A 22,291-nucleotide genomic window follows, 5' to 3' on the forward strand; every position below is an offset into this window, starting at 1 on the left:
CAATTGCTGGGTCATAGGGTAGCTCTATTTTCAACTTTTTGAGGAAACTCCATGCTGTTTTCTGGACTGGCTGCACAAGCTTGCATTCCCACCAACAGTGTAGGAGAGTTCCCCTTTCTCCACATCCTCTCTAGTATCTGTCATTTTCTGACTTGTTAATTTTAGCCATTCTGGCTGTTATGAGGTGGTATTTCAGTGTGGTTTGGTTTGTTATTTCCCTGATGCTGAGTGATGTGGAGTACTTTTTCACGTGTCTGATGGCCATCTGGATGTCCTCTTTGCAGAAATGTCTGTTCATGTCCTCTGCCCATTTCTTTCTTTCTTTCTTTCTTTTTTTTTCTTTTTTTTAAAGATTTTATTTATTTATTTATTTGGCAGAGATCACAAGCAGGCAGAGAGGCAGGCAGAGAGAGGGGGAAGCAGGCTCCCCACTGAGCAGAGAGCCCGATGCAGGGCTCGATTCCAGAACTCTGGGATCATGACCTGAACAGAAGGCAGAGGCTTTAACCCACTGAGACACCCAGGTGCCCCCTCTGCCCATTTCTTGATTGGATTATTTATTCTTTGGGTATTGAGTTTGATAAGTTCCCTATAGATTTTGAATACTAGCCCTTTATCTGTCATTTGTGAATATCTTCTTCCATTCTGTCAGTTGTCTTTTGGTTTTCTTGACTGTTACCTTTGCTGTACAAAAGCTTTGATCTTGATGAAGTCTCAATAGTTCCTTTTTGCTCTTGCTTCCTTTGCCTTTGGCGATGTTTCTAGGAAGAAATTGCTGCTGCTGAGGTCGAAAAGGTTGCTGCCTGTGTTTTCCTCAAGGATTCTGATGGATTCCTGTCTCACATTGAGGTCTTTCATCCATTTTGAGTCTATTTTTGTGTGTGGTGTAAGGAAATGGTCCAGTTTCATTCTTCTGCATGTGGCTGTCCCATTTTCCCAACACTATTTGTCTTTTTTCCATAGGACATTCTTTCCTGCTTTGTCGAAGATTAGTTGACCATAGAGTTGAGGGTCTATTTCTGGGCTGTCTATTTTGTTCCATTGATTTATGTGTCTGTTTTTGTGCCAGTACCATACTGTCTTGATAATTACAGCTTTGTAATAGAGGTTGAGGTCTGGAATTGTGATGCCACCAACTTTGGCTTTCTTTTCTTTTTTTTTTTAAGATTATTTATTTATTTATTTATTTTTCAACATTCCTCTGGCTATTTGCGGTCTTTTCTGGTTCCATATAAATTTTAGGATTATTTGTTCCATTTCTTTGAAAAAAATTGATGGTATTTTGATAGGGATTGCATTAAATGTGTAGATTGCTTTAGGCAGTGTAGACCTTTTCACAATATTTGTTCTTCCTATCCACAAGCATGGAACATTTTTCCATTTCTTTGTGTCTTCCTCAATTTCTTTCAGGAGTACTGTATAGTTTTCTGAGTACAGATTCTTTGCCTCTTTGGTTAGGTCTATTCCTAGGTATCTTATGGTTTGGGGGGCAATTGTAAATGGGATTGACTCCATATTTTCTCTTTCTTCTGTCTTGCTGTTGCTGTATAGAAACGCAACTAATTTCTGTGCATTGATTTTATATCCTGACACTTTACTGAATTCCTGTACAAATTCTAGCAGTTTTGGAGTGGAGTCTTTTGGGTTTCCCACATAAAGTATCATATCATCTGCAAAGAGTGAGAGCTTGACTTCTTCTTTCCTGATTCGGATGCCTTTTATTTCTTTTTGTTGTCTTATTGCTGAGGCTAGGACTTCTAGTACTATGTTGAATAGCAGTGGTGATAGTAGACATCCCTGCTGTATTCCTGACCTTAGGGGAAAAGCTCTAAATTTTTCTCCATTGAGAATGGTATTTGCTGTGGGTTTTTCATAGATGACTTTGATGATATTGAGGTATGTACCCTCTATACCTACAATTTGAAGAATTTTGATCAAGAAAGGATGCTGTACTTTGTCAAATGCTTTTCAGCATCTATTGAGAGTATCATATGGTTCTTGTTCTTTCTTTCATTAATGTATTGTATCATATTGATTGATTTGAAGATGTTGAACCAAACTTGCAGCCCAGGAATAAATCCCACTTGGTCGTGATGAGTAATCCTTTTAATGTACTGTTGGGTCCTATTGGCTAGTATTTTGGTGAGAATTTTTGCATCTGTGTTCATCAAGGGTATTGGTCTGTAATTCTCCTTTTTGATGGGGTCTTTATCTGGTTTTGGGATCAAGGTAATGCTGGCCTCTTAATATTAGTTTGGAAGTTTTCCTTCCATTTCTATTTTTTGGAACAGTTTCAGGAGAATAGGTAATAATTCTTTAAATGTTTGGTAGAATTCCACTGAGAAGCGTTCTGGCCCTGAGCTCTTGTTTGTTGGGAGATTTTTTGATGACTGCTTCAATCTCCTTACTGGTTATGGGTCTGTTCAGGTTTTCTATTTCTTCCTAGTTCAGTTTTGGCAGTTTATATGTCTCCAGGAATGGATACATTTCTTCCAGATTGTCAAATTTGCTGGCATATAGTTACTCATAATATGTTCTTATAATTGTTTGCATTTCTTTGGTGTTGGTTCTGATCTCTCCTCTTTCCTTCATGATTTTATTTATTTGGGTCCTTTCTCTTTTCTTTTTGATAAGTCTGGCCAGGGGTTTATCAATCTTATTCATTCTTTCAAAGAACCAGCTCCTAGTTTCGTTGATTTGTTCTGTTGTGGTTTTGTTTGTTTGTTTGTTTGTTTTCTATTTCATTGATTTCTGCTCTGATCTTTATGATTTCTCTTCTCCTGCTGGGTTTAGGCTTTCTTTGCTGTTCTTTCTCCAGTTCCTTTAGGTGTAGGGTTAGGTTGTATACTTGAGACCTTGTTTCTTGAGAAAGGCTTGTATTGCTATATACTTTCCTCTCAGGACTACCTTTGCTGTGTCTCACAGATTTTGAACAGTTGTGTTTTCATTGTGAACGTAGCCCAGTTTGTCTCCTTTTGAACAGTTAGCGTCTTTTTTGCCTTTTGGCTATGATGAACATTCTAATACACCATTTGTCCTGGCTCAACCCTGAGGAGAGGAATTTTGGGTCACATGGCAGGATAGGGTACACTTTTGAGTTTTCAGTACAAGGGACCTCCCTCATGTTGCTCCCACTTTCCGCAGGGTTGTGCCTCTCCTGCCCAGTCTGGGTGGGTGCTGGGGTACTGCAGAGGGAGTAGGGACTGGAGGCGTGGGGGGCCTGTGAGTGGGGCCATCCAAGCCCCTGGCTCTGCATGCTTCCTCCCACTCCCCTGGAATGCTAGGCTGCATCTTCCTTCCAGCCTCTTTCCTGGCAGAGGCGGACTGTGCCACTTCAGGGACTCCCCATGGCACACAGGCCATGCATGACTCGAGTCACAACCATGGCTCCCACGGACCTCTCAGCCTGCCTCTCATCTCATTCTTGGCTGGGCTGGGGGGGGGGGTGGTGCCTCATTATTCCTCCCGCCCCATCTCCTCTAGCTCCTCATGCATCAGTTTGGGACCTTGCTTTCCTGTCGTCTGGATGACCCTTCTCGTGCCACATGGCTGGTCTGTCCAGTGAGACTGTGGCCCTGACTGAGGCCTGTGAGTGAGAACTGTGGTTCCAGGGCCCAGCTGACCCTGGCTCAGGACTTATGCCCTGGTCCTCTCTGAGGGAGACACTGCAGATCCTAGAGGGCTGCTTGGAGTCCCCTCAGTTCTTCCTGTGCCCATCCTGCCTGGCCCGTGTGCCAGCCTGACTGTGGCTCTTGAAGGCCCTGAGCCCTGAGGGGACGAGACCAGCTCTTCACCCTCCTCCCGAGTGCACCTCACAGGAGGACCAATGCTGAACTGCAAAATAAGAGGAAGGCACGCCAACAACTGATTTTTCTCATAAGAACTACCCGGATGCTTTTTTAAAAAAGGGGGGGTATAAAAATAGCCATATGAACAAAATGTTCATTTTCTTTTGTAGTCTCTTGTTTTCCTCTGGCCCTTTAGGCTGATCACTGTTGACAGCCGGTGTCACCCACACTGGTGGTCCCCCAAAGCTCATGTGCCCTGCAGGTACCCCAAGAGCCCAAGGCCTGCCCTTGACCTCTGCACTAAAACTTTTGTTGAACAAAATGTTTACATCAACTTTAAGCTTTGAAATCCATTTAAAGAGGAATTTCTTTTCCAAGCAAAGGTGATTATTAGGATGGAAAGGAAAACCATTCTGGAGAGAAGACAAGATAGACAGTGGACATATGTTTTGTGGTAAAACACGCTATCGCTTTGACAACGGGGGTCTCTTTGCCATCATTTCTTGCCTCCCTTTCCTTTATCCTTGGCCTTTTCTGGTGCCTTTTCCGGGGGCTTTTCTCCTGCCTTTTCCGGGGGCTTTTCTCCTGCCTTTTCCGGGGGCTTTTCTCCTGCCTTTTCCGGTGGCTTTTCTGTTCCCTTTGGCTTTTCCCTTGGTGGAGGGGGAATCAGCACATTCCTTTTGACTTTCTTGCCTTTGAAATGTTTTCTTTGAAGACATATATCAATTAAAGCGAAAAGTCCAGCCACACCGATGAGGATCTGGAAAACAAAAGAATGAACTTTTACTTTTCGTTCCAAAGCTGGCATAGTCTTTCCTTGTTTTAATTCATCAGCAGGTGCTGGTTAAGACATCCCTTGGTCCCCCCCAACTTCCAGATCAGAGATACTCCGATTTTGCCCCTCCCCCAATCTCAGCCTCCCTATCCCTCCTACACTGCCCCCCCCCATGCATCTCTCTTCCCTTCTCTTAAAACCCAGCCTGGATGTGGCCCATTGCCTTAGGGATCAGGGCAAGTAGGAGGAGGAAGCCCTTAGCTCCCTTGGCTTTCTGGACCACATCTTCTTCACTGGAAACACTGACCAGCTTTACTTCTAAACTTTGCCTGGGTCCCAAGATTTTTTAAAAGAAAACAAGTCCTTAAGTCAGGAGAGAATACCCATTCTCCAGAAGAGGTGATTTCTGAGCAAATGAAGTGCCCAACACGGAAGACTCACCACAGCAATAAAGTAGGGCGTCGGCATGCTCGTCCGGCTTTTCACCCCGATGACAATGGCCCCCACAAGGAAGATGCAGGCGAACAGGTCATTGAGAAGGTCCTGAAAGCGTGGGAGGTAGGAGAGGCAACCTCAACTAGAACCAAACCCCCTTCAACACCCAGCCTGGCATTGCTTCCCCCGGAGGGGATGGTTTCCAAACTTTGGCCTCATTTTAAAAAAACCTACGTGGGAATATGAGTATGCATCAGCTGGTGGACGTGCTGTGCTCCCAGGGCTGGGCCCTGTGTGTTGAGGCCCAGGGCACCTAATTGCCTTCATGGACCTCCCTCTGCTGCCATCTCCTCTGAAATCACACATTTAGTGGCTCTTTCTCCCCCCCTCCCCCAATATTGATTTAAGTAAATGCACAACTGTTCAACTTAATTGTGACACAACCCCTCATCATCTTTCTGTTCTGGGGGCCAGCTCCCCTCTCTGGATCCAGGGTGGGCTGTGTCGCTGGCAGGAGACTCCGTTGGATTCTGGCCTCCCCAGCTGGGAGCTGGGAGCTGCTTTCTCCACCCCTGCCCCTGCACCCCCTCCCTATCTTACTTCCTAGACAGTCTCCCCTTTGCAAGGCCACACTGCCTCCTCCACCATCAGCCTTCCTTCCCTTCTGGCCTCACTCATAAGCTTGCCCCATACTTGTCTCCCTTACCTTCCTGAAAAAGTTCAGATGTTTGTAGACTGGGCAAAAGGCTGCTTTCCCAGCAGGCACCATGCACAGCCACTCCCTGACATAGCCAAGCTTAGAGTTGGCCAAAGCATGGCCATCTCGACAGAGCTTGCCCTCCCCACCGCTCATGGGGTGATGGTGGCCCAGAGTTTGTGCACCCTCTGAATCCTCTGGGCAGCAGCCAACATGGCAGCCCTGGACGAGGCCTGCTCTCCCTTCCCCTTGGTTCCTGTGATGCCGTTTTCTGTTCATTGTCCTTCCCTGGCTACTTGTCGAGGGCCTGTTCTTTTCTTTTTCAGGTTTTTGAATTTTATTTTATTTTATTTATTTTATTTTTTTTAAAAGATTTTATTTATTTATCAGAGAGAGAGGGGGAGAGAGCAAGCACAAGCAGACAAAATGGTAGGCAGAGGCAGAGGGAGAAGCAGGCTCCCTGCTGAGCAAGGAGCCTGATGTGGGACTCGATTCCAGGACGCTGGGATCATGACCTGAGCTGAAGGCAGCTGCTTAACCAACTGAGCCACCCAGGCGTCCCTGAATTTTAATACATTTCAAACCTCCCAGTCCCCATTCCAACCTCCAGCAACCATGAACTACTGAGATTAAACAGATGTTACTATCTTGCAATATTTACTTAGATAGCTTAAAAAAAAAAAAAAGCCAGAAGTAAAACTTCTCAGAGCCACAGTGTCACCATTCTAGCCCCTCGACACCCCTTGCTCACAGGCAACTACACGCGCTGGAGCTAATGGATATGTTTCCCAGGAATGTATTCCATATTATATATTCACAAGCAGTATATGCTGTTTTGTGTGTTTCACAAATTTAAATTTAAATAAAATATATCTTCTAGCATTGTCTTTTTTTTTTTTTTAAATATTTTATATATTTATTTATTTGGAGAGGGCAAGTGCTTGTGCAGGGTTGGCGGGGGTGGGGTGGTGGAGGAGGAGGAGAAAATTTCAAGCGGACTCCATGCTGAGCACGGAGCCTGATATGAGACTTGATCTCACAACCCTGAGATCAAGACCTGAGCTGAAATTGAGTCAATTCCTCAGTTGGCTGAGCGCCCCCCAGGGCCCCAGCATTGGTTGTGTGTGTGTGTGTGTTTGAGATTTTATTTATTTATTTATGAGGGAGAGAAAAGGGGGCGCAAGAGCAGGGGGAGGGAGAAGCAGACTCCCTGTTGAGCAAGGAGCCCAACTCCAGTTGGCATTCCAGGATGCTCTCATCATGACCTGAGCCAAAGGCAGACACTTAACCGACTTCAGCCACCCAGGTGCCCCACAGCACTGGCTTTTTAAACTGAACAAAGTTTGTGAGATTTATCAATTTTGAGAAATACATGTTGAATTCACAAATTTTAACTGATGTATTCTATGAGGAAACCAAACTAGAGACATTAGGTTGTTTTCTACCTTTAGGAAATTATTATTACAAACTCAGCTGCAGTGAACACCCTTGTCTGTGTCTTCTTTGCTTATTTCCTCCTGGTATGAACCAGTAATCAAAAATCACCCAGTGAAGAAAAGCCTAGGACCAGATGGCTTTCCTGGTGAATTTTACCAAACATCTAAAGGGGAATTAACACGAGTCTTCAAGCTCTTCCAAAAAGTCAAAGAGGAGAGAATCACTCCCAAAAATCATTTTATGAAGCCATCATTTTCCTGATACCAAAACCAGAAAAGGACACTACTGGAAAAGAAAATTTCAGACCAATCCCTGTTGGGATAGAAATGCAAAAAGTCTCAATGAAATACCAGCAAACCAAATTCAGCAGCACATTAAAAGGATCCTCTACCATGATCAAGTAGGATTTGTCCTTGGGATGTAAGGAGGTTTTAAAGTTATGCAACTCGATCCATGTGGTAGGTCATGTTAGTAGAATGAGAGAAAGAATCACATCATCATCTTAATAGACAACGAAAAAGCATTTGACAAAATTCAACAGCTATCCATGAAAGAAACTCTTTGCATATCAGGCATAGAAGGAACATATCTCAACATAATAAATACCATGCATGACAAACCCACAGCTAACCTCATATTCAATGTCGAAAGGTTGAAAGCTTTTCCTCTAAGATCAGGCACAAAACAAGGGTGCCCACTCTCACTACTCCTGTTCAGCAGTGTGTAGGAAACTGAAGTAGAACAGTCAGACAAGAAGAAGAAATAAAAGGTGTCATCATATCCCAGATCTCATTCTTCTTTCTTCTTTTCTTTTTTAAAAGATTTATTTATTTGACAGAGATCACAAGTAGGCAGAGAGGCAGGCAGAGAGAGAGAGAGGAGGAAGCAGGCTCCCCACAGAGCAGAGAGCCCGATGTGGGGCTCGATCCCAGGACCCTGGGATCATGACCTGAGCCGAAGGCAGAGGCTTTAACCCACTGAGCCACCCAGGCGCCCCAATCTCATTTTTCTATCGGTTTTAAAAATGTTGTTTACGATGTCTTCTGTTGTAAGGTTTTAATTTTAATGCGATGTATAGTTTGTCCCTCTCTCTTGCTCACACACACATTCCCAGGAACATTTATTAAATATTCTGTTCAGTGGTTTTATAACGCTATCTCTTTCATATACCGAATTGCCATGTGTATGTAATTCTGTCTCTGAGTTCTCTTTTTATTCCTTTGTTCATTTTCTCAGGCGACCTTAGCAAGATACCACAGATTGGGTGGCTTAGACAACAGACATTTATTTTCTCACAGTTCTGGAGGCTGGAAATCCACAATCGAGGTGTCAACATATTCAGTTTCTGGTGAGGGGCTCTTTCTGGTTTGCAGATGGCTGCCTTCTTGCTGTGTCCCCACATGGCCTTTCCATGTGTGCACAGTAGGGTAGGGGAGAGGCAAGGGGAGGGGTGAGGGAGAGGAAGAAGGAAGGAGATCTCGCTGTTGTCTTTTCTTATAGGGATACTCATCCTATTGGATCAGGGTCCCACTCTTAGGATTTCATTTCATCTTAAGTACTATTCTAGAAGCCCCATCTGCAAACTTTGTCACTCTAGATGTTAGGATTTCAGCCTGGGAATTGGGGGATACTCATTCAGTCCGCAACAATTCCATTAGTCTTTTTGTTAATCCTTGAGCTAATACCAAAGCTTTATCGTAATTCCGGTATCTTGTTGGGTGAGTCCATCCTTGTAAGAATTTTAGAATTACCTTGTAAAGTTCCAGAAACAACCTCTGTCAGGTTAGAATTTCATTTACTTTATAGAATTAAAAGGGTATCATCTTTATGATAGTGGTTCTTCAGATCTGTGAATGTGGTATATTTTTCCATTCTATGTAGAGTTTTCTTTTCTATCAATAAGTTATGATCTCTGTGTAGAGTCTTACATATAAACTTTGAACAGGTTTATTATAAGATTCTTCTAGTTTCTGTTGCTGTTTTAAATGGTTACTGTGAAAAGTCAGATTTTCTTCTTGTTCATTGCTCATATTCAGAAACGATACTGTATTTGTCTCTGGTTGCCCTGCGGCACTCAAGCAGTTCTAAAAATTTCACTGTAGATACTCTTAGATTTTCTATGTAGAGAATCATATTATCTGTGAATGATGCTAGTTTTTTTACCCCTTCTCTATTCATACACTTTTTGTTTTTCTTGTTAAGATTTTTAGCACAGTAATGTACAGGATGGGGGACTGTAGGCATGGCTAAGGAAATGCTTCTAAAGTTTGACCATGAAATGCACTGGTTATTGTCTGGTTGGGTAGGTATTTATTATTAAGATAAGGAGGTTCTCTTTTCAAGTAGTTTGCTGAGAGTTTTCTAAAAATTAGTATTTAATATTACTAGCTTTCCTGAAGCTTGTGAGATGACATGGTTTTCTTCTTTAGATACAAGATTTTAAATTAATAAGATTTTGCAGACTAAACCATCTTTGCATTCCTGACCCATACCCTGATCATGATGTATTGCTTGCTTATACATCGCTTGATTCAGTTTGCTTGTATTTTTTTTCAGTTTGTTTATATATATATATTTTTTAAGATTTTATTTATTTATTTGACAGAGAGAAATCACAAGTAGGCAGAGACGCAGGCAGAGAGAGAGAGAGAGGAGGAAACAGGCTCCCTGCTGAGCAGAGAGCCCGATGCAGGACTCGATCCCAGGACCCTGAGATCATGACCTGAGCCGAAGGCAGCGGCTTAAACCACTGAGCCACCCAGGCGCCCAGTTTGTTTATATTTTATTGAGGATTTGTATACCCACATTCAGATAAGCCAAGCATATATACTTTACTTTCCTTATAGGTCTGCTTTTAAGATCAAAAACCTACTAGATAATACAACATATTATCAAGCCTTTAAAAAAGAAGAAAAAAGGGACAGATCAATGAAACCAAATGTAAAATCTAGAAATAAACCCTGCATTTGGGATTTTAACGTTTAACAAAAATGCCAGTTAAAATCAGTGGGAAGGGTCACCTGGGTGGCTCAGTCAGTTAAGCATCTATCTCTGGCTCAGGTCATGACCCCAGGGTCCCCCAGGGAACTATGTCAGGCTCCTTGCTCATTGGGAAGTCTCTGTCTACCCCCTCCCCACACTTATGTTCTCTCTCATTCTCTCACACATGCTCTCTCTCTCTCTCTCTCTCAAATAAATAAAATCTTAGGGGCGCCTGGGTGGCTCAGTGGGTTAAGCCGCTGCCTTCGGCTCAGGTCATGATCTCAGGGTCCTGGGATCGAGTCCCGCATCGGGCTTTGCTCAGCAGGGAGCCTCCTTCCTCCTCTCTCTCTCTCTCTGTCTGCCTCTCTGCCTACTTGTGATCTCTCTCTGTCAAATAAAAATCTTAAAAAAAATATATAAAATCTTAAAGTCAGTGGCGAAAAGATATACTATTTAATAAATGAATAAATTGAGTGATAGGGTAGAACAACCGGATAATCCTCAGGATATAAAGCTAGAAGGGCACCTCGGTGGCTCAGTTGGTTAATCTGACTTGATTTCAGCTCAGGTCATGATCTTGGGCTTGTGAGATTGAGCCCCACATCAGGCTCTGCACTGAGTGTGGAGCCTGCTTATCATTCTCTCTCTCTCTCCCTTTGCCCCCCCCCACCACACCTACCCCCTGCTCATGTGCACACCCTGTCTCTCTTAAAGGAAAAAAAAGATAAAACTGAAGTCATTATTCACACTATATACCAAAATGACTCCAAATTAGTTTTTAAAAAAGATTTTATTTGAGAGAGAGAGAATGAGACAGAGAGAATGAGCGGGGGGGGGGGGGGGGTCAGAAGCAGACTCCCTGATGAGTAGGGATTCTGATGTGGGGCTTGATCCCAGCACCCCAAGATCATGACCTGAGTTGAAGGCAGTTGCTTAACCAACTGAGCCACCCAGGCTCCCAAAATAACTCCAAATTCACCAAAATATTTAAGTGTAAAAAGTGAAACAAGTGCCAAATAAAAACATGGTTGAATTTTTTATAACTTAACTTGTTTTTCTATTTCTTTTTGAGTCAATTTTATGTTATATTTTTTCTAGGAAATTAACAATTATCTAACTTTCCAATTTATTGGCATAAAAGTCCACATTTTCCCTGTAATCTTTAAAAATTTCTTTTTGATCCTTTTTTTTTTTTAAAGATTTTATTTATTTATTTGACAGAGAGAGATCACAAGTAGGTGGAGAGGCAGGCAGAGAGAGAGGAAGGGAAGCAGGCTCCCGGCTGAGCAGAGAGTCTGATGTGGAGCTGGATCCCAGGACCCTGGGATCATGACCTGAGCTGAAGGCAGAGGCTTTAATCCACTGAGCCACCCAGGCACCCTGATCTTTTTGATTTAAAGATTTTAGTTATTTGAGAGGGAGAGAGCTTGAGCACAAGCAATTGGGGGGGCAGAGGGAGAAGGAGAAGCAAACTCGACTCCCCCTGGAGCAGGGTTCCTGTTGTACCCATTTCTGGGAACCTGGGATCATGACCTGAGCTGAAGGCAGATGCTTAATGACTGAGCCACCCAGGCACCCCAATTTTATGACTTTTTCAAAGAACTAGATATTTTGTTTTGTTGGTCTGTACTGTGGATCTTTGTATCCTATTTCATTAATTTTAACTCTTATCTTTGGCATTTCCTTCTTCTTAATTCCAGTGTTTTATTTCGTTTTGGTACCTTCTTACAACTATTTTCAGTCTTCTTTTCTACTTATATAGATTTGAATTTGAATAGTTTAGGGACATTCTACGGATAGTATCTGTGAATAGTACATAAATACTCAATCTTCATATGTTTGGGGAACACACTAGATTTCCTGGCAGTCAGGGATTGAGTTAAATTTTACAGACTGATTTCTAATTATATTACACTGAAATTAGAGAATATGGTCTGTATGATATCAATTACTGGCTATTTACCTACATTTACGCTGTGCTCTTATTGAGGATAAATTTTAAAGATTTTATTTATTTGAGAGAGAGAGGGCACACAGGAAGAGGGAGAAGCAGACTCCCCGCTGAGCAGAGAGCCCAATGCAGGGCTCGATCCCAGGAACCCGAGATCATGACCTAAGCTGAAGGCAGATACCCAACAACTTAGCCACCCAGATGCCCTGAGGGTAATTTTTAAAAAAAGATTTATTTACTTATTTGAGAGAGAGAGAGGGAAAGAGAGCATGAGGGGCCGGGGAGAGGGGGAATATCTGTTACAGATTCCCCACTGAGTACGGAGCCAACATGAGGCTTGATCGTAGGAGCCTGCGATCACAACCTGAGCAAAAATCAAGAGTTGGACCAACTGAGGCACCTAGGAATCCTGAGGATAATTTTTTTTTAAAGATCTTATGTATTTATTTGACAGAGAGAAATCACAAGTAGATGGAGAGGCAGGCAGAGAGAGAGAGAGGGAAGCAGGCTCTCTGCTCAGCAGGGAGCCTGACGCAGGACTCGATCCCAGGACCCTGAGATCAGGACCTGAGCCAAAGGCAGCGGCTTAACCCACTGAGCCACCCAGGCGCCCCTGAGGATAATTTTTATGATTCTTCCAAGTGTACTTAAAAAGAATTTAGAGCCTCTTCTGTCGGGTATAGTGTTCCACATGTTCTATATATGCCATGGATCAAGCTATCAGTTGCTGACAGAGGCATGTTAAAATCTACCACTATAGTTGCTGTTTGCCAATTCTTCCTTATAAATAACTTCATTTATATACATATATTTTATATTTGGGGGCTATCTTGTTAGGTGCTACAAGTTCAGAATTACTACAAATGGTAATCTTTATAAATTTAAAAAAAGTATAAAATTGGCTTAATCTGGTATTAAAACTATGCCAGCTTTCATTTAGTTAGTATTTTCCTTTTATTATTTTTTCCATCTCTTATAGCTAGATTAAAAAAAAATCAATTCTTAGAGTCCTCTTTTTTTTTTTTTTAAAGATTTTATTTATTTGACAGAGAGTGATCACAAGTAGGCAGAGAGGCAGACAGAGAGAGAGGAGGAAGCAGGCTCCCTGCTGAGCAGAGAGCCCGACACGGGACTTGATCCCAGGACCCTGAGATCATGACCGGAGCCGAAGGCAGCGGCTTAACCCACTGAGCCACCCAGGCGCCCCCTTAGAGTCCTCTTTTAAGTGAAGAATATTGTCCACTTATATTTGCTACCATTTCTGATATATTTGGTATATACCACCATATAAATGGTATTTCTACCATTTTACTTTTTCTATTTAACATACACCACATTCTTTTTCTCCTTTTCTCTTTCTCCTTTGACTTAACTCTATTCTCTTTTCACTCTTTCTCCTCATTAGGTTTGATGTTATATGCCTGGGAATTCTATTCTTTTTTAAAAAAATTTTATTAATATATTCTTTAGCAGAATACAGAATTACGTTTTAATATGTTAGTGTTAACATCATTACCAAATGTCCTTCTAAATCAACGACTTTTCATTCCTGTCATACACCACTGCTGTGGTGCTAACCTGTTACTGGGTTGCTGCTGCTTCATTTCTACCTTTAGTGTTCTCTCCCCACCTCCTGAAGCTGTTAATAACTTTTTTTTTTAAACCCCAATTCTGTCTTAATGTTTATTTAGTTCAATCCACAAGCTCACTAGGCTCTTTGCTTAGTGTTCCTTTTTCACATTACATCTCTTTTTGGTTTAATTTCCTTCTTCCTGAGGCACATCTTTCAGTAGTTCTTTCAGTGAAGGTCAGGGACAAGAAATTGTTTCATTTGTTGTTTAAAAATATTGTTATTTTACGCTTGCTACCTCATCCCTTTAAAGAAATTATTCCAGTGTTTTCTGGCCAGTGTCACTGCTGTTGAAATATATGAAGTTAAGTCTAATATTTTGAGGGTTTTGGGGGGTTTTCTTCTTTTGTTTTAAGGTAATTTGTCTTTTCTTTTGGTTTGGTTTGAAGTTTCCCTTTGTTTCTGGTGATCAGCAGTGCCTCTATGACATGCCTAGGTGTGGTTTTGCGTTTATTTTTCTTGGTACACCTTTGAGAATTCATGTCTTTCATTAAATCTGATATTAGTATGGCCACCTCAGCACTTTTTTGGTCACTTTTTACATGAAATATCTTTTCCTGTTTTCACTTTCAACTTATTTGTATCTTTGGACTAAAGTGAGTCTCTTATGTTCATATTATATCAGTTTAAAATGGATCACTCAAAAAATCCAATCTGATAATCTCTGCCTTAGAGAGTTTAATCCATGTTCACTTAAAGTAATTACTGATAAGGACTTATTTCTGTCATTTTGATGTTTGTTTAAATATTTTATTTATTTATTTGACAGAGAGAGAAAGAGAGAGAGAGAGAGAGAATGAGATCACAAGTAGGCAGAGAGGCAGGCAGAGAGAGAGAAGGAAGCAGGCTCCCCACCAAGCAGAGAGCCTGATGCAGAGCTCAATCCCAGGACCCTGAGATTGTGACCTGAGCTGAAGGCAGAGTCTTAACCCACTGAGCCAACTAGGTGCCCCTTGATGTTTGTTTTTTATATATAATATCTTTTTGTTCCTCAATTCCTCCATTATTACCTTCTTTTGTGCTTAATTTTTTATAATGTACCAATTTCATTCTTGAAATTTCATTTCATTTTCTACACATTATTTAGTTAATTTCCTAGTGGTTATCTTGGGGTTACAGTTAATATCTTACATTTACATAGTGTAGCTTGAATTGATACCAACTTAGCCTCAATAGTATATAAAAACTTACTGTTGTCATTACAAATTATATCTTTACATATAGTCTTATTAATATAGATTTATAGTTATTTTTGTATGCATTCATCTTTTAAAGCCTATCAGAAAAAGAAGCTACAAACCAAACATACAATAATACTAGCTTTTATATTTACCTATGTAGTTATCTTTACTGGTGTTCTTCATTCTTTTATGTGTTCAAATTACTGTCTTGTGTCCTCTCATTTGAGATTGAAGGACTCTCTTAAGCATTTTTTTTTAAAGATTTTATTTGTTTATTTGACAGACACAGATCACAGTAGACAGAGAGGCAGGCAGAGAGAGAGAGAGGAGGAATCAGGCTCCCTGCTGAGCAGAAAGCCCGATGCGGGACTTGATCCCAGGACCCTGAGATCATGACCCGAGCCGAAGGCAGCGGCTTAACCCACTGAGCCACCCAGGAACCCCTCTCTTAAGCATTTCTTTTTTTTTTTTTTTAATTTTATTTATTTATTTGACAGGCAGAAATCACAAGTAGGCAGAGAGGCAGGCAGAGAGAGAGAGAGGAAGAAGCAGGCTCCCTGCTAAGCAGAGAGCCCAATGCGGGGCTCGATCCCAGGACCCTGGGATCATTACCTAAGCTGAAGGCAGAGGCTTTAACCCACTGAGCCACCCAGGCGCCCCTCTTAAGCATTTCTTATAGGGCAGATCTACTAGCAACAAACTCCCTCAACTTTTGTTTTATCTAGGAGTATCTTAATTTCTCCTTCATTTCTGAATGATAATTTTTTTAAAAGATTTTATTTATTTATTTGACAGGCAGAGATCACAAGTAGGCAGAGAGGCAGGCAGAGAGAGAGGAGAAAGCAGGCTCCCCGCTGAGCAGGAAGCCTGACGTGGGGCTCGATCCCAGGACACCAGGGTCATGACCTGAGCCAAAGGCAGAGGCCTTAACCCACTGAGCCACCCAGGCGTCCCCTGAATGATAATTTTTTTAAAAAAATATTTATTTATTTGAGGGAGAATACATGTACAAGCAGGGGTAGGGGCAGAGGGACAGGGAGAGAGGAAGAGAGAAACAGAAGCATACTCTGCACTGAGCCTGGAGCCCAATGCAGGGCTCAGTCTCAGGATCCTGATATCATGGCCTGAGCCGAAAGCAAGAGTTGGGTGTTCAACTGACCGAGCCACCAGGTACCTCTTAAGTGGTAATTTTTTAAAAAAGATTTTTTATTTACTCATTTGAGAGGGACAAAGAGTGCAAGTGAGAGCACAAGCAGGGGAGAGTGTTCGAAGGATAGGGAGAAGCAGCAGACTCCCCACTGAGCAGGGAGCCTGATGTGGGGCTTGATCCTAGGACCCTGTGATCATGACCTGAGCCGAAGGCAGATGCTTCGCTGACTGAGCCCCCAAGGTGTCCCTTGAATGGTAATTTTTGAAGGATAATTTCAATTTTGAAGGGTATTGTATTCATTTCCTGGAGTTGCCCTAACATAGTACCACCAACTAGGCAGCTTAGAACAACATAAATTAAAACAAAACAAACAAAAACTAAAAAAAGGCACAACATAAATTTATTGTCTCATGGATCTGGAGGCTGAAGTCTGAAATCAAGGTGTTGGCAGGGTCATGCTCCCTCTGAAATGCTAGGAAATGATGTGTTCTGGCCTCTCTTCTAGCTTCTGGTAACTTTAAATATTCCTTGGTTTGTTTCACCTTCCTGTCTTCTTCCTGTGTCTTCTCATATCACCTTCCCTCTGAGCACATCTGTCTCTGTGTTCAGATCTCTCCTTTTTATAAAGATACTAGTCATACTAGGTTAGAACCCACTCTAATGACCTTGTCTTAACTAGATCTGCAGAGGCCCTTATCTCCAAATAAGGTTATTTTCACAGTACTGGGTGTTGGGACTTCAACATATTTTGGGGGGACACAATTCAACTCATAACAGATAGCAGATGTGAAAGATAGGATTCTTGGTTGGCAGGGTTTTGTTTGTATTGTTCCATTTCTTTCCTAAGTCCATCATTCCACTGCCTTGGGCTTCATAGTTTCTGATGAAAAATTGGCTGTTAATCGTATTAAAGATGCCCCTGTAGGAAATTAGTTGCTTCTGTCTGGTGACTTTCAAGACTTTGTCTTTTGACAGTTTGATTATAATGTGTCTCAGTATGGATTGCTTTGAGCTTATCCTACTTGGTCCTTTCTGGAGGTATAGATTTGTATCTTTTATCAAATTTGGAAAGTTTTTGACCATTTCATTGAATATTCCTTCTTCTCCATTATCTCTCTCTTCTGTTGGGATTCAGCATATGTTAGTATACTTGATAGTGTCCCATAGGTCTCTTTAATTTTCTTCATTCTTTTTCTTTCTGTTCCTCAGTCTGGATAATCTCAATTGACTTATCTTCAAGTTTACGGATTTATTCTTCTGCGTGCTCAAGTTCACATTAAACTGATCTATTCAGGTTTTTCATTTCAATTATATTACTTTTGGCTCCAGAATTTCTTTTTGGCTCCTTTTATAATTTCCATTACTGATATTTTCTGCTTCTGCATGAATTGTTCTCCTGGTTTTAGTTCTTTAAGCATTTTTAAGATAACAGATTTAAACTCTTTGTCCAATAATTCTAATATCTGGCCTTTCTCAGAGACAGTCTCTTATTAATTTTTCCCCCATGAATGGGCCATACTTTCTTATTTCTTTGCATGCTCTATAATGATGAGTGTTTTAAATATTATAATGTAGTTACTCTGTAAACCGTTTTCTACCCCCCTCCCCAGGATTTGTTGTTGTTGATTGTTGTGAGGTGTAGACATTTGTATGTTTAATGACTTTCTTCTAAATTTTTAAAAAGATTTTATTTTTTATTTATTTGACAGAGATCACAAGTAGGCAGAGAGGCAGGCAGAGAGAGAGAGGAGGAAGCAGGCTCCCCATGGAGCAGAGAGCCCAATGCGTGGCTTAATCCCAGGACCCTGGGATCATGACCTGAACCAAAGGCAGAGGCTTTAACCCACTGAGCCACCCAGGCGTCCCTAAATTATTGTTGTTGTTGTTTTTTAAAGACTGTTTTCTTCCAGTGCTGCCACTGAAGTCCCTGTTTCACTCACTTAATTGTCAGGTAGTGATTTGAAAGAGATTTCCTTAAATATCTGAAACAAACACAAATACTCTACCAGTCTTTGCAAGCTGGCTTTGTGTTGAGGCACTCCTTCAGCACCTGTCCAGGCTGTTTAGAATTCTGTTTTCACTTGCTGCTTGTGCATAGCCTAAAGGTAGGCAAGGGGCAAAAGCTTAGGGTCTTTTATGACTGTGTGTCCAGCCCTTGCCATGTGTGTGGCCTTCTGGAGTCCCTGAGGTATGTGGTAGCTTTTCACAGGTCTTATTCCCCCACTGAATCTCCTTCCCTAGCTTCTTCCTTCCCAAACTTCTGGTCTATTGCTTGCCTCATCTGGTTTCCCATGCCTCAGGTGGTTATAGTTAGTAGATATGCCTTTAAATGCTTTTTTGAAAAATGCTATCCAGGAGGCTGCTTCAGCCCTGAAAAAGCTCTGTGGCAGGTGAAATAAAGTCAAGTTCCTGGGCCTATTCCTCAAGGAGCCACCAGACAACTAAAAACACACAACCATAATTTTTTGAGAACAATGTCTCAAAGAATGTGACCAGGAATGTGGGCTGTTGTCTTCATGGCTCTGGACAAGCTAGGATGTGAAAATTGGGGGACAGTTAAATTAAAATGCCACAAGACTCTTAGCAAATTCAACAGCTTCTTTCTTTATTAAGCATTCCCCTGGTTGTTGTTGTTTTTAAAGATTTTTATTTTATTTATTTGAGAGAGAGAGAGCACAAGCTGGGGGAGAGGCAGAGGGAGAGGGAGAGGCACACTCCCTGCTGAGCAGGGAGCCCCAGGTAGGGCTCAGTCCCAGGACCCTGGGATCATGGCCCGAGCCAAAGACAGACACTTACTCAACTGAGCCACCCAGATGCCTTGTGTTGTAAGTTTCTTTTAAAGGTTTATTTATTTATTTAAGAAAGAGAAAGAATTGGGTGGAGGGGTTGTTGGGGAGGGAGAGAGAAACTCAAGCAAACTCCATGCCCAGGATGGAGCCTGACGTGGGGCTTGATCTCAAACCCTGAGATCATGACCTGAGCTGAAACTAAGAGTTGGATACTTATTCGACTGAGCCACCCAGGTACCCCATAAGTTTTTTTAAGTTAGATTCCAGAGTTCTGAAAAAGTTGATTCTGGCAGTTTTTGACAGCATTGCTTTAGTGGAGAGACAGAGTTTTGGTGTTTCCAACTCTGCCAATGGCTAAAATGACTAATGACTAAAAAGAGTCATTAAATGGGGCACCTGGGTGGCTCAGTGGGTTAAAACCTCTGCTTTCAGCTCGGGTCATGATCCCAGGGTCCTGGGATCGAGTCCCACATTGGGCTTTCTGCTCAGCAGGGAGCCTGCTTCCCCTTTTCTCTCTGCCTGCCTCTCTGCTTCCTTGTGATCTCTCTCTGTCAAATAAATAAATAAAATCTTTTAAAAAAATAGTCATAAATCTGGAGAGTTCACAGTCATTTTCATGTTGAGTATTTCTCCTCCTCCATTCTTTTGAGTCTCTTCTTCTGGGATTCCTATTAGACTTATGATGGACTTTCTCATTCCATTTTCTCTACCTCAACTTCTCTCATATTTTTTCTCTTTATCTCTCAGTGCCATATTCTGGGTAATTTCCCTGTATCATTTGGTTTGCTAATTCTCCAGTTTTGTTTGATATGTTTTATAACCCATTTATTGACATTTTCATTTCAATAACTATATGTTTTAATTCTAGATATTATATTTTATACTTTAAAAAAAGTATATTCTGTCCTTGGAATGTCTTATTCTGCTCTTTGGGCTCTGTTTATGTCTTTAATTCTTTTAAGTATATTTCTTACTATTTCCAGACAGCTCTTGTATTAATCTCGTATTCTCAGAGTTCTAATCCTCTATTTTGTTGTTTTTGCTGATTCTCAATTCTTGGACATGGTAATGTTAAAACTCAGGTGTTTTGTAGTTTTGGATTGTGAGTTTGTTTTTGAAAAGCCTTTCCCCCCAATCCCCACCGGTCCTGTGGGAACCTTTTTATGCTCTGATTGTGACTTTGCATTTGTTTCTGTCAGGAGCCCCAGGGACATCACCAGAACCAGGAAGAAGGAATTAGAGGAGGAAAAGCCTTGGTCTCAAGCAAAATGGGGAGTTAGAACTGAGACCCCTGAGTCATCGCCACCCCTGTTTTTCCTTTCTGGCACTCATGTGTTTCCATTTTTTTCCTACTGGCTCAGCCATTCAGCTACAGCAGTTGTGTTTACATTTTTTGTAGTGGTTTTAGGTAGGTGCAGGAGAAAGATTTTCAGGGGTTATTGATTTTTCATTTTGCTGGAACTATCTCCTCAAGTGCTTTGGCTGGGAACTTGCCCTCTGGCTGTCCCTTGACTTTGTCCGCTGCTTATCCCTCTCCCAAGAGTCTTATTTGGTCCTCCTCTCCTTTCTCCTTATATTGGGGGTCCTCACCTACACTGCTGAGACCAATGAATCCCTGGGCCCGAGGCACTTTTGATCAGGAAGCAGAACCAAGTGCAGTTTGGGGCTCAGAATCTACTGACAAAGCTGGGTTTCGATCCTTTTTCTGCCACTTACTAGCTGAGTTACCTGGGGGTGGGTCTTTGGTCATTCTGAGACTGGTTCATTTGTAAGGCAAGTAAAACCCTGAGTTTAGTGGGCTGGAGGCATGCTATGAATGTGCAGTGAGATGGGAGTTCAGTGGGTGTGCTCTGTGGTGACACATGTGATTGCTAGGGTTTCAAGTCCCTAAGTTCTCAGGCACAGCATCAAGCACTTTGCATTTATTTCTCAGGCATAATCCCATGAGAGGTTATTTCTGCCCTCATGTTATAGAGGAAGGAAACAGAGGCCACAAGTGGTTGGGTAACTTACCCAGCTCCTGTTCCAATGGATGACTGCTTTGGGCTTAAGTCATTTTTTTTTTTTTTTTTTTTTTTTTGAGAGAGAGAGAGAGAGAGAGAACATGTGAATGGAGGAGGGACAGAGGGACAAGGAGAGAGAGAATCTTAAGCAAGCTCCATGCCCAGTGCTGAGCACTACAGGGGCTTGATCTCACAACACTGAAGTCATGACCTCACCCAAAATGAAGAGTCAGATGCTTAACCGACTGAGCCACCTAGATGCTCCTATGCTTAACATCCTTTACAGGGATAGTCCCTGGAGTTCTAAGACTGCTTTAGAAGGGATTTCTTTAAAATTCTCATTTTATCTTACTGATTTATTGGAAGACTGGTTTTCTTCTTTGAATTCTGGGGATGGGGTACCTTCTGGAGTGATCTCCCCACTCAAGTGTGAGCTGGCATGGAGGCCCACCCCCACGACCCCGAAGCTGGGCTCTTTGACTCTCCTACCCAACTTCAGCTGCCCCTACCCTGGCCCCATGGCAGGTGCTGAGCCCGTGCCCTGGACACAGACGGGGCAGGTGGCACATGTCTCTCTGGTCAGTTACTTTCAAGGACCAAGACCCACGCGAATGCTCCCCAGCCTCAGGCTCTCCCCATCTCCTTTCACTTACAGAAATGGGCCACAGGATGAAGGGCATGTATCTGTTGATGGCAAAGGTGTAGATAATGAAGAAGAAGCAGAAGACGGACACCTCCATGGTGATGATGAGTGTCAGGAGAGGGTGCACGGTGGAGCCGGTGAACATAACCATTGCAGCTATGAGGCAGCCCTGCTGGGAGACACGCACCTGAGCTCCGGCAGAGGGTTCTCACCGGCTCTACAGCCCTTCCGGAGCCCCTCTGCAGCCTGCTCCTTCTCTCTCTTCCCATCATCGCCTCCCTCCCCACCCCAGGGGTACCAGACCAACTTACCAAGCTCAGGAGCTTGACCTCAGCGTGCCCCATAACCCAGAACTCTTTATTGCTGTCCTTGAATTCCCACTTGTAGCGGCGACAGCCCTTCCTCGTGCCCACCTCATCCTGGGGCTGCACTGACTTTTCCTTTTTCTTGGGCTTCTGATCTTTGTCTTCGGGTTTGGGGTCCCCTGGAGGGGGCGCGTCTTTGGGCACAGGGGCTGCTGCTTTGCCCTTTTTGCCTTTGTCAGCCATCTTTGCGTGGGAGTTCTTAACTTCTCTCCGCCTGCCGGATCCCTCCTGCTGTGCCCCGACAGGCCTGGCCTCTGAGCGAGCCTGGTGCCCACCGACCTGCTCAGAGGTCCCGCTCAGCCAACGGCCAGGACTGGCGAACGCCAACGCCTGGTGCTCCCCCACGCGCCGCGTCTCCCTGCGCCGCATCACCTGGCTCCGCGGTGCCACCGCTGCCCAGTCGCACCGCGAGGACCCCAGTGGGTGCCGGTCGACTGCCTCCAGGGTCACCCACCTCCATGAGGG

At 42.8% G+C, this 22,291-nt stretch overlaps 1 protein-coding gene across 1 annotated transcript; it reads right to left on the reverse strand.

Moving 5' to 3' along the window:
- Nucleotides 1-3,878: 3,878 nt before the first annotated feature.
- On the reverse strand, nucleotides 3,879-22,194 carry CMTM2 (CKLF like MARVEL transmembrane domain containing 2). Its single transcript, XM_059152978.1, has 4 exons — nucleotides 21,773-22,194; nucleotides 21,472-21,630; nucleotides 5,005-5,106; nucleotides 3,879-4,548 (listed from the first exon to the last, which is right to left on the reverse strand). Exons 1-4 carry the CDS (start codon nucleotides 22,007-22,009, stop codon nucleotides 4,285-4,287), a joined length of 762 nt encoding a protein of 253 aa, XP_059008961.1. The 5' UTR covers nucleotides 22,010-22,194; the 3' UTR covers nucleotides 3,879-4,284.
- Nucleotides 22,195-22,291: the final 97 nt, after the last annotated feature.

The sequence above is a fragment of the Mustela lutreola genome, chromosome 16 (assembly GCF_030435805.1).
Source record: "Mustela lutreola isolate mMusLut2 chromosome 16, mMusLut2.pri, whole genome shotgun sequence".
Classification (NCBI taxonomy): Eukaryota; Metazoa; Chordata; class Mammalia; order Carnivora; family Mustelidae; genus Mustela; species Mustela lutreola.